The 12,639-nt window shown below is 41.8% G+C and overlaps 1 protein-coding gene across 1 annotated transcript in view; it reads left to right on the plus strand.

The window, feature by feature from the left end:
- Positions 1-12,639, plus strand: part of LOC145413628 (putative neural-cadherin 2) — a 276,011-nt gene that overhangs the window by 253,735 nt on the left and 9,637 nt on the right. The window contains exon 23 of the mRNA XM_080283289.1: positions 11,336-11,525. Within this exon, the coding sequence (XP_080139415.1) occupies positions 11,336-11,525 (190 nt within the window). The remainder of the gene's footprint in view (positions 1-11,335; positions 11,526-12,639) is intronic.

Below are 12,639 nucleotides of genomic sequence, written 5' to 3' on the forward strand. Positions count from 1 at the left end.
TTAAGTGGATTTGTGGATGGTAGGCAGATATGTAAGTGAACAGTAAAAGTAAGTGAATAGGGACTTAGGTAGGTGGTAGGGTAGAGAGACAAAGAGTAAGTAGGTGGACAACTGTACGTGGACAGACAGAAAGGCAGTGCAACCCACTTCATTATTAGTGAGGTGATGATGATGATGATGATGATGACAGTAGAAATGGGAAGATTTTGGACATGAAAGTGGAAATTTGTTTAATGGTTATAGGGCTAACGTGTTAATAGACAGAGAAGTATTTAAGTATGCAAGTAAATTGAGAGGAATTTAAATGGATAGGTGAACAGGCTGAGATGTGAGCAAATATATAATGAGATAAGTATAAACACGAGTGTAGGTAGGTAAGTAGGTAGGTAGATAGGTAGGTAGGTTAGCTTTAATGCAAGTTGTTAGGTAGGTGAATGGGTATTGGCAGAAACTGAATTAGATAAGATAGACAAAGGTGTCAGTTAAGAAGGAAAGAATAAGTAGACACACACAGTGGAGAGGCAGGGATTATGAGTAGTTATATGGGTAGTGAAACAGGTATGGATGAAGGTAAATAATCAAGCAGAAAATGAACTGGATAGATGAGTAGGCAGAAGGGCAATCAGGTGTATGGAAAATGCGAGTTGTGTAGCAAGGTAGATAGAAAGGAGTGTTAGTTGTTAGGTCAGTAGGTATGCAGAGAGGGAGGGAGGTAAGTAGGTAGGTACTAAGTAAACAGGTAGGAATCTTATACAAACCTAATTAACTTGGTAAGAATTGAGATTTTCCGAGAGCAAGTATTTAAGAACTGAGTAAGTAGGCTATCCTTTAATTAAGAGCAGAGGGAAGAATAGGAAGGTAGGAATTGAGTGAATAAGTAGGTAGGGGCTGAGTGAATAGAAAGTAGGTATAAGAGCTGAGTGAAAAGTAAGTAGGTGGGAGCTGAGTGAGTAGTAAGTAGGTAGGAACTGAGTAAATAGTAAGTAGGTTGGAGATGAGTGAATATTAAGTAGAAACTGAGTGAAAAAGAGGTAAATAGGAACTGAATGAGCAGAGAAGCAAGCAGAAATTACGGTAAACAAGTAAGCAGAGAAATGGATGAAGAGGTCAAGAATAAATCCAGCAAACAAGCTCATACAAACAGACAAGCAAGTAATCAAGCACCTAAAGCAAACACACGAAGGAACCATGGGCAGGAAAATGAATCTCCCTCCAAATTTCCGGCCGAGAAAACACACGCAGGCAACATCATGCACGCAATCCCCCACCCACCAGCGCACGCAAATGAGCGAGCGTGCACTCTAGAGAGCAAGCAGATCCACACCCATCCAAACAGTCAAGCAAGCAAGCAATCACGAGGAGAAGTTAAGGAAATCGCAAGCAGGTGATAAAGCAACAACATGGAGATAGTAGCGGTATAAACAAGAGAATCAGGACCATACATAGCAAGAAGGTATATTGAAACAAAATCCCGAGTATACAAAATATTAAAAAAGAAACTTAATCGCAAGCCAGTTATCAAGAATGTAGTCAAGATAACCAAGTCGTTAGTAAGTTAGCAGGACTGTAGGTAAGATTTCGGATCGCAAACAATAAGTATGCGAGAAAATTATTGAGCGGAAACAGTTTAAAGAAAAATTCAAGCAAATATGAGGATAGATAAAACAACAAAATCGCAAGCAAACAAGGAAGAACGTAGACGAGGCAACGATATCGCAAACAAGCAAACAAGGAAGAAAGTAGAAACTGTAATTAAGTCACAAGCAAATAAGTAAGAAAGAAAGAAAAAGGTGGGCAGGATGGCGAATCATACTCGACAGAACAAGGTAGAATGTAAACGAACTAACGAAGTCATAAGAAAGACTAAAACAAGCAGATAGACGCCTACGTAACAAACAGGCATCAAAATAAAGAGGTAGGCTTGCAAACAACCAACCAAGGATTTCAGATAGAGGTAAACTCAAGCAAGCAAGATGCAAGCAAACAAAGAAGCGGAAATCTTCAAACAAGGAAGGATGAAGCCTACAAACTCAGCAAGTAAACAAGAGTTCATCAACCAAACAAAAATGTCAAGTAGTAAAGAAGAATGCCTCAAGCAAGCAACCCATCCATTTGTAAAGCAAGAAGAAATCTGTCCAAGAAAACGTAAATCCAAGCAAGCAAGCAAGCAGATATCCCTCAAGCAAGCAACCAATAACACTCAAGCAAGCGTAAATCCATGAAGCAGACATCCATTCATCAAGTAAGAAGGCAAAAATCTGGCAGCAAGCAAGAAGTCGTCCCCCAAGCAAGTTTAAGGAAGCAGATAATCCCTCAGGTAAGACAGGCGCTGAAATCCCTCAAGCAAATCAAGCAAGCAAGCAGGATTCCTCAGACAAGACACACACTCCAAGCAAAATCCTGCAAGCAAGACAAGTAAGCAAGCAAAACTTCAGGCAATGCAGGAACAAGCAGATATCCCCAAGTAACACAATCAAGTAGGAAGGTAAGATTACATCCCAAAACTAAGAACACAAGCAAACCAGATCTTCTCAAGCAAGACAAGAAAAAAATACAACCCCCTATGAAACAATACAATCTATTCAGAGAAGCAAGCAGGTAAGGAAATCCATGAAGCAAGAATGGTACAATGCACTTATCACTCAGGCAGAAGCAGACAAAAATCAAGAAAGGCACATAAGTAAGCAACAGTCCTCTAGAAAGCAATGATCTATTACCCCGTCAAGTAAGCAAGAATCCTTCATATTAATAAAGCAAGCAAGGAGCTAAGAATCCTTCGAAAAAACGGATAAGTAAGGAAGCATGCAATGATTCCAACAGCACGTAAATCAAGCAAGAATCCCCAAGCAGGTAAAGCAAGCAAAAATCCCAATAGCAGGTAAATCAATCGAGAATCCTTCTCTCAGCAAGTGGGAGAGGAAGCAAATATTCCTTTAACAGTCAAGGGAGAAACAAGCAACCTCCGGCAAGCAGACAAATAAGCAGACAGAAGCCCCTTAAGTAAGCAAGCAGAAGTCCCTCATGCAAGCAAGAATCCATCGGGCAAGCAAGCTCAACTCCTTCAAGCAAGCAGCCGGAATTTCCCCAGGAAAACGAGAGGATCACTCAAGGAAGCAAGCAAAAAGCAAGAAAATGGACGAAAATTCCACAACCAAGCAACAGAAAAATCCTCAAACAGGCAAGCAAGAAGCCTAAAGCAAGCCAGAAAGAATACCTGAAGCAAGCCAAAAAAATCCCTGAAGCAAGCAAGCAAGCAAGCAAGCAGGCAACCAAAGCAAGAGCGACCTCTTTGATGAGCCCAGGCCAGAGGAAAGTTGATAGAGGAGCAGAGTTTTGTCAGGGAGGGAAGCAGGGAGGGGAGGAGAGGGAGAGAGGGAAGTAAAGAAGGAAGGAAGGAAGGGAGAGAGAGAGAGAGAGAGAGAGAGAGAGAGAGAGCCGGGGGGGGGAGGGAGGTGGAAGGAGGGAAAAGGAGGATAATGTGGATAAATAATTAAGATGATGAGAGGTGAAAGAGGGCTCAGGGAGGATAATAAGTTTGACGTGAAAGAAGAGATTAATAATAGGGTAAAAAGGCTGGGAGCGAGAGAGAGAGAGAGAGAGAGAGAGAGAGAGTCAGTCAAAGAATATATAATTGCCCTTCCATATAAAAACATGCGTCATAGAAACAATTCCAAATAACACGTTGTAAAAAAAAAAAATAAAAAAAAATAAAAGTTAAAAAAATAAATGAAAGCTTAAAAAAACAGTGAAGCACTTCCATGGCCCCAGTAAAACACGAACCCAGGCCCTCTGATGCTGGGGGGTCGACTTACTCATTTAATTAATTGTGGAGTGGGGATGGAGTGGGACGCGGGAGGGGAGGCTGGAGTGGGCCAGGGGGAGAGATTGTGTTGGGAGAGACAGGGGAAGGGAATGTGGAGAGGGTAGTGGATGGATGGAGGGAAGGAGGGTGGAATTATAAGCGCTGACGAGGAGGGTGGGATTCAGGGGGGTGTAGAGGAATGCGAGGCAGGTTTGGAGTAGGAGAGGAGAGGGTCTGGAGTGGCAGACAAGCGGGAAGGAAGGAGAGGAGAATATGGATGTAGGGGAAGAGAGGGAGAAAGGAAGGATTGGTTGGAGAGATGATAGTGGTTGGAATGGGGAGAAAGCTGAAGGAGGGAGGAATGGTGAGAAGGGAGAGGGAGTGATCGAGTGGATGGGGAGGGAGATTGTGGTGGCGGAAGGAGGAGGAGGATGTAGATAGAGGATGGAGAGAGTGAATGGTGGGAAGGGAAAGGACGACGAGGGATGTTGTGTTGGGAGAGTAGTTGTTAGTGAAAGTGTTGAGGAGGGAGGGAGAGAGAGTGAAAGGAAAGGAAAGAGGTGTGGTAAGAGGTGAGTGGAGAGAGGAACCGGGAGAGAAGATGTAGAAGAAAGAAAGGGAGGAAGAGTGAGAAGGACGGAGAGAGGTTGATGGAAACTGGCATGGGAAAGAGAAAGGAAGTGGAGGGATGAGTAAGAGAAACTAAAGGAAGGGATAAAGGGAGATTATGTAGGAAGTGGAGTTGCAAGGTAGGGGGAGGAAAAAATGGGGAAGGAAAAGGGGAGAGTCTGGAGGGAGGGTAGAGGAGGCAGTGTGTGAAGGTGGGAAGAAAAGATGGGAAGGGAAGTGAAAGATGAGCCAGTGAACACGAGTGAGGAGGTAAGGGAAAATGAGAGAGAGAGAGAGAGAGAATCACTGTGGGCAGTATGAGACGGAAGGAGAAAGAATAGTTTAGATTATGAGAAGAAAAGAAAGGGAAATGAAAGAAAAGGTAAAATGAAAGAGAATTCAAGGGGGAATTAATTATACAGATCACAGAAACCTTACAATCCAAACGAGGTAGTCCAGCCTTAACATATTTTAGTTGAGCTTCGTTGCTTCCAGACTGCTTTATTCAACTCAAGAAATTTCTCTCGTGCGTGGACGGTGTATCTAATTCTTTCAGTTCGACGATTCTCCAAAACTGAACGTAAGCTTTTGATGGCAGTAAGAATAAAACAAGAAAACGTCATTACAGTTCAGTGGTTAATGAATGTGAAGATGAAATAAAAGGGAAAGAGATACAGAAGGGAAGATGGAGGAAAAGTTACAGAGGAAGAGTGTTACATCGATGCATGGATTACACAGACCTTACGATCCCAGTGAGGTAATCTGGCCCTCACGTTAAGGGCATTTTTTCTCTGCATGTAGAAGCAAAAGAATAGGATAGTACTGTGTAAGGTTCTTCTCCCGTGATTCCCCACTCATTAAGGCCTCCGGAAAGAAGCCGTAAAGATTGGCAAAATAAACCTGTGGGATTAAAATACCCGAAAGAAATTTCATAGCGGTGTAAAAAAATGAAAATGAGAGTGCTGTCATACGGGGGGGGGGGGAGGCTGCGGTCGCTTGCTTGCTGAGAGAGAGAGAGAGAGAGAGAGGAGAGTTATGGAAGTGCTGGGGGAAGAGGGAGATGAAGAGCTGGTAGGCACAGAGTCTAATCAATCTCTCAAGGTAGGCAATGTAATTTAATCCGTGTTGTGTAAATAGTGGTGGTGGTGGTAGTGGAGGGAGTTAAGGCCGGGGTGTTTTGGTAAGACCACCACTGGGGCTGCAGGTGTTTCTTTGACCTAAATTTGGCTCTGAAACCTGAGGAAGTCATTTATATGTTCTTGCTGCTGCCAGGAGATTATGAGCAGCTTTGTAAAGCAACCGGTTTGTAAAGAATTCGTCAGCATCAGTCTGAAAGAGTACACTATTATAGTACACTGCAGGACAAAGGTCACCTCCAGCTTTTTCCACGGAGACCTATTGGCCGTTAGCCTGTTTCACCGAATCCCAGTGAATCTCCGAATCTCATCTCATCTCGTCCTCATCTACCTCTTCCTCAGTGAAAGTTACATCTATCTCATCCAGTTTGGAAGGTGTCTCTGGAGCAGTATTTAATCGTCTGGTAGTGGCAAAAATAATATACAAGTGTGATCGTAGTGAAGGAAGTTATATGCGGAATGTAGATTATTGCAATCCTCTCGGTATGATTACACTTATTTTTTTATATTCTTGCTGCCATCGCATGATTATATTCATTCACCCTTTGAAAGTTCTTTCTTTGTGAAGGCATTACGAGTGCTGGAGCAACATTAATGTTGAAGGCATGATTAATTCAGGGTAATTACAGAACATATTAGGCTCTTTCACCACGATGAAGTTCTTATGTTACCGCAGACAATTATATTCATTTGCAAGGGATCTCTCGTGGTGAAGGGAGTAAATGTTTAAGGATACATAAATCTAGGATATCGACTATGTGTTTCAGGTGTTTATAGTATTATGACTATTTCCTTATATCTTGCTGTCACTCGTCGGTATTTCTAAATGTGGAGAGAAACCCTTCGCGTATTGCTTAGGGATGTATAACCGGCGAGATTCGACAAAGTATTTAAAGTCCTTCCAGTACGATGGCGGTCATTTGTTTTTTTTACGTGCTATCCTGCTCAGTTATATTTAAATAAGAAACATCTCGATGTCAGGATGAGAGCACTAGAACTACAGTGTCACAAAGGGTTGAATTAATCCGGGGAAGCTGCGAAGTGTTATATATATATATATATATATATATATATATATATATATATATATATATATATATATATACACACACACACACACACACACACAAAAAAAACTCTCTCTCTCTCTCTCTCTCTCTCTCTCTCTCTCTCTCTCTCTCTCTCTCTTGTGTAGATTTTTTCTGCACTAACCACCCTCGCCAGGTACATTTTTCATTGCAACTGGGTCAGTGAGGAGAGGTGACAGTCAAGTGCTCAAGTGTTGAAATACCCTCACAGTTACAATATATATTCTATTTTTCCAACAAGAGGAATTTTGATGGTAGGTTGTTGCAATACATCATTTTCTCGTGTCCTGTCGCTTTCCCCCCTTCCCCCCCAGTTCTTCCCCTAACCCCCCCTCCTCCTCTTGTCTCCCCTTTGCCCTCCTCGTTTCTCCCTCCTTCTCCCCTTTCCCCTAACCTTTTCTACCCTTCTTTCCTTTCGCTATCTCTTTTTCCCTATCCTTTTGTGTCTTTCTCCCTTTGTTTACTCTTTCCCCCCTCCCTCACCCCTCTCTTTTTCTCTCCCTCCCTCATTTCCTGTCACCCTTCCCCCCCCTCTCTCTCTCCTTTCTAGTTCCCCTCATCCATTCTTTCCCTCTAACATTTCTTCTTACACTTTATCCCTTTCTTTGCCCTTTCACCCCTTCTTTCCCCATGTCCTTTACCCTTTTTCTCCCTGTCTTCCCTTCTCCCCATATCATCCTCCTCTCTCTCTCTGCATCTCTTACGCCTCGTCTCCTGTCGCTTTCTCCCCATAATGTCTCCTTTCTCCTCTTTGCACCTCCCCCTCCCTTGTCCTTTCCATTTGTCACTCTCTTCGCCTTTCCTTTTCACCCTGTGTGTTACTCACCGTGGTGAGTCCTTGTCCTTCTCCTCTTCCTCCGTTTTTTTTTTTTTTCTACCTTCCCCTGTTTCTCCAGTCTCTCTTCTTTCTTTTCTTTTGCCCCCCCCCCTCACTTTTCCTGTCATTCTTTCGCGTCTTCCCTTCTCCGTCATCTCATTTTAATCTCATCTTCTCCTTCTGCCTTCGTACTTTGCCATCTTTGTTTACTTCGTGCATGGTCATTGTCTTCTTTGGTAAGTTGCCTTATGGGGACCAATGGGTCTGTTGTTGTTTGCTTTTCTTTGTACTCCTTTGTACTTCACTCTGTGTCTCCTTCCATTTTCACCTTTTTTCATCTTGTCTCCTTCCCAGTCTTTGCTCATTTCCTCTCTCTCTTCACTGTACTCCTGTTACCGTTTGCGTCCTTCCGTTTCTCCTCTTTCTAACTCTCAGCCTCGTGTTCCTCCAGTCTTCTACCTTTCCCCCTTCTACCTTGCACCTCCCTCTTTCCTCCATTTCTCCCTCTCTCGATTTTACCCCGTCGTTTCTCTCTTCTTTTCACTTTTCATTAGGCTATGTCTTTCACCACTCACCCTCCATCTACCAACTCATCTTTCCAATTTTCTCCCTCCTCCCCCCTTCCACATTCCCCTTCCTCCTTTTTACCCCTCACCTTCAACCTCTACCGTTCTCTTCATTTTTTCCTCTTATTCCACCTCTTTCTCTATTCTTTTCCTTGCAGCGCTCACTCCCCTTCCCCTTTACTTTTTATATTTTCACCCGTAACCCCTATCCCCCTGTCACCTCTCTCCCTCTCTAAACTCTATTTTCCACCTCCCTTCACCTCTCTCTTTTCCGCGTACCTTCCACCCTTCCCGCCCTCCCTTCCCTCCTTTCCTCTCTCTCCTTTCACTCTCTTTTGAACTCTCCCTCTTCCTCTCTCCACCTCCCCCAATTTTTTCCCCGCATTTCCACCTCACCCCTTTCTGTCCTCTATTTTCCTTTCCCCTCCCGTCTTCGCCTTACCCTGTACTCCTCTTATTTCCTCTCCCTCTCATCTTTCTGTCATCTATCTCTTCCCCTCCTCTCCTCTCCCTTCTGCCCCTCCCCCCCCGAACCCGCCTCCCCTCTGAAGATCACTTGTTGAGGTCGGGTGTCGTGGCCACTTTGTGTGTCGACCCTGCAACTTTTGAGCTGACGGGGAGGCTTTTGGAGGACGGAAAGAATACAAAACAAATAACGAAAGTCAGTGTTTACTTCCAGGGCTACTAGTTAGGAGCCTGGTATGTGAGCGTTGGAGGGGCGTGTGTTTCTCTTAAGTGTGCGAAACCATTTTTTTTTTTTTTTAATTGTGAGTCGAGTAGAATTAGTAAGTGAAAACTTTTCTTTACATTTGGCTCTTACGTAGCATGTATGTGTTTTTTTAATAGTTTAATGTTTACACATACAACATTAATTATTATAATTTTGTGATTCATATATATATATATATATATATATATATATATATATATATATATATATATATATATATATAATGTATTTATATATTTATATATATATTTATATATAGAGATAGATAGATAGATAGATATAGATATGTATATACAGTATTATATATCATTATATATAATACTGTATATACATATGTATATAATTTATAATTTTATAATATATATATATACATACATATATAATAGATAGATAGATAGATAGATAAATAGACAGATAGATAGATATGCATTGCCTTTATGTACAGGGTGGTGCAAAAGTAGGTTGACATTATTATGTTTTATTATGTATGTAAAAGTCTTATGTTATGTAAAACTCTTATGTGTCGAAGTGTGGCTGACAGACTCCAGGAATTTGTCAGTGGTGAGGGCGGACACTTTGAACATTTACGAGACTAAAAGTGTGTCTTTTGTGTTGGAATAAATGGTAAATGTCAACCTATCTTTGCACCACCGTGTGTATATATATATATATATATATATATATATATATATATGTATATATATATATATATATATATATATATATATATATATATATATATATATATGTATATATATATATATATATATAATATACCGGTGCAGCAGGTGGGACACACCTTGACACATCACTACTTGGAGGCTAATAGGCATCGTCCAAACTGAATACTCGGGAACCTGTGTGATGGTAGCCTATTAGCGGGGATGTTTTTATGAGAAGTCGAAGGATATTACGGAATATCTATTGAGACTTTCTTAAAGAAACTCAAATCCCGAGACATTACCCTACACCAGACACTTAACCATCACCTCTCCGTTTATCTCAGTGTGTCCCGTGTATGACAACTTTTGTTTCCATGACGCCGTAGCCCATTCATCCTCAGTGTCACAACCATCTATAAACACCTTCACCACAATGATATCATTTTAGTGATTCTTACTACTGACAGACGAATTTTCTGAAAAGAGGGAGGACATAATATGAAACACGTCATCGGACTGAAGTAGTTTAGTACCATTAGATATATTTTTGCTGATTTCAGTTACTCCCTCCTAACATTTATTTTGCTGACAACCTCATTGCTTCGGTGTCAGAGAGAGAGAGAGAGAGAGAGCATAGTTGCAGGTGGTGTGCAGGTGGTTGGAGCAGTGATCTCGTGTTAGAAAAGACTTGCGTTTGATCCCAGGTTGGGACAAGAACAAGGTAACAATGTGAATTTTGTTAAAACAGGCTTAGCTGATCTTTCCTTAAGACTCAGCTACCTGCCATAAAATCACCCCAGCTAATGTTGTCAGACCGGTCTTGAATGCGACAACCCTAGCATGTATTCAGAGCAGACGGTGGGTGTTATAAATTTAGAATAAACGTTGGGGGTTAATGCCCAATTGATGACATAAGTATGTGTGGCACGTAAAATGATTGCTGGGACCCAGGGGACGGACTATTACCCCCTCTTATACTGCTAACAGTTCTGGATGGGATAACCCTAACATGTAAGGACGGTGAATACCAGCGACCAGGTGGGCCTCAGGTCAAGGCCTAGAGTCGATGCACTGACCGTGGTGCATGTGTAAGTGAGAATGGATGCAGTGCACAACCTTTTTTCTTTTATTTTTAATTCATTCTTGATAATACAACACCACGTTTTCTCTTTGTCCTACCAGGCTGTTTATAAGCGTAGGAAGACCTCCTCGTATTTTTGGATTGTTGAAGACAGTACCTATATCTAACTTCTTCAGTTCGAAAAGTCTCATTCTTGGTGCATATTGTATAATCATTTGCTGGCAAGAAATAAAATGAAAAAGACCTCCTTGAGCTGAAGGGGTTAAGGACATACAGTCGAACTGTGAGCACAACTTTAGTGTTATTTAAAGATACCCAACTCCTCTGTCTCTCACTCTGTGGTCTATAGGCATGAACAGTACAGTAGGCTACAGAGATCGTATATTCTACCAGCCTTTTGTAGAACCCATGAATACAGTAAAGCATTTTTGGCTGCTCCTCGTTACTGCTGAAAACTCTGTTACGTGACCAGCGAGTGACTCCATCTACCATTCTGTAAATGACCATCCGTAACTGGGGATTTGGATATAAACTCTCCCATGTAGTGCTAACCCCTTCAACTCGAAGGCTCTTCTTGGCTTAAAAACAAACGACAGTCGTTAGCCTGGAATATATATATATATATATATATATATATATATAAATAAACGTCCTCAGGGTTGAGGGGTTACTGGAGGTAGTTTCCAACCATTAAGCCCAAGTGGTCACCTTTCAATTAATTATCGTTATTTGACGCAACCAAGAATTTAAAGAGATTAAAAATACGACTGGTACCTTTATTTCCCCAAACATAAGTATTTTCTCTCATTGTGCCTTGACTAGACCTGTCCTGTTCTAACCTCAGCTTGCGTGGATGACCTCCGTGTGTCCGGGCGTCCCTTACCACTGCCTCCTGCCGCTAACGGGACCAGCTGGGGACAGGTAACCTCAGTCCGGCACCTGGAGGGGGAGTGTCTAGCCTCGACCCCCTGCATCAACACCACCTGCACCGCCCCCCTCGCCTGCACCACTTCATGGGGACAGGTCACGTGCAGGTCAGTCAGTGGTCAAATTTACATGTCATTTACTGCTTCAACCTGAGGACGGATTTCTTGTTTTATTCTTGCTACCTCCAAACGCTATAACTCATGAGACATTGTATCAGAAGGGTTAATGAAAGCTGTATATAATTCCAAGAGGGAAATTTTAAGTTGGAAAGAAAAAAGATCGTCGGGGTATAACACGAATAAAATAGAAAATACATCCCTTAGCAGAAAAGGTTAAATGTTAAGCCACAGTGGGTCACAGATCCTATGTTACCAGAACGTTTGTGTCTCTGATCGAGATCTGTAATCATGCTAGCGTAGGAGGCTTTATAACGCCTTTTCTTTAATACTTTACCATTCCGTCATATGTTAATTTTTCTAACATCGACTTGTACTGCGTAAATGACACACAACAGAATATAAATTTTGCCGTATGCAGAAATAAACCGGCATGGAAATATGCTATAAAGCCTCCTAACCACACCAGAATATGATTCTACGCCACAGCAAATATACAACCGACCAAAAAATTTTCTTTACTTAAGTAACTGATGGCTCGTAATGAGCGGTGTGGCTTGTCCCCCCCCCCCCCGTTGTCGAATGTTTCAGAATGAACACTTTTACTTCATATTTTGCATAAAGTTTTTTCATCATGTCGTACGGCTTGAATTACTGTCTGTTTACTGTACAGCTGTGAGTAGGTAGTGGGCCTAGTGGCGAATATTTTCATACGTTTCGTACACGGTTTCAAAATGTAAGACAGACCATTATAAAAATAATTTTGATCGAGTTTACAGGTGAGCCACAGTCCACATGCGGGATAACGAAGTACAGTATATTTATATAAGGGAGGAACAGCTGAGGCTTAATTACGCTCATCTTCCCAGGATACACAGTTTATTAATGAGATCTTTACCTTCCTGCACAATTCACCTCCGACCCCATAATTAACTTCCATGAAGCCACACGTTCTCTAAAAACGTTTCACTAATAGCTGTTCGCTGGCATTACCTCTGGTTTAATGCCGCCAGGGGCTTTAATTTTCATCAGCCAATTACTCCGTTAAACGTCTCCCCTAAAAGTGCTCATATATATATATATATATATATATATATATATATAT

This window comes from Coenobita brevimanus, chromosome 97, assembly GCF_032717465.1.
Source record: "Coenobita brevimanus isolate Jiangsu-jjx chromosome 97, ASM3271746v2, whole genome shotgun sequence".
In the NCBI taxonomy this organism is placed as follows: domain Eukaryota; kingdom Metazoa; phylum Arthropoda; class Malacostraca; order Decapoda; family Coenobitidae; genus Coenobita; species Coenobita brevimanus.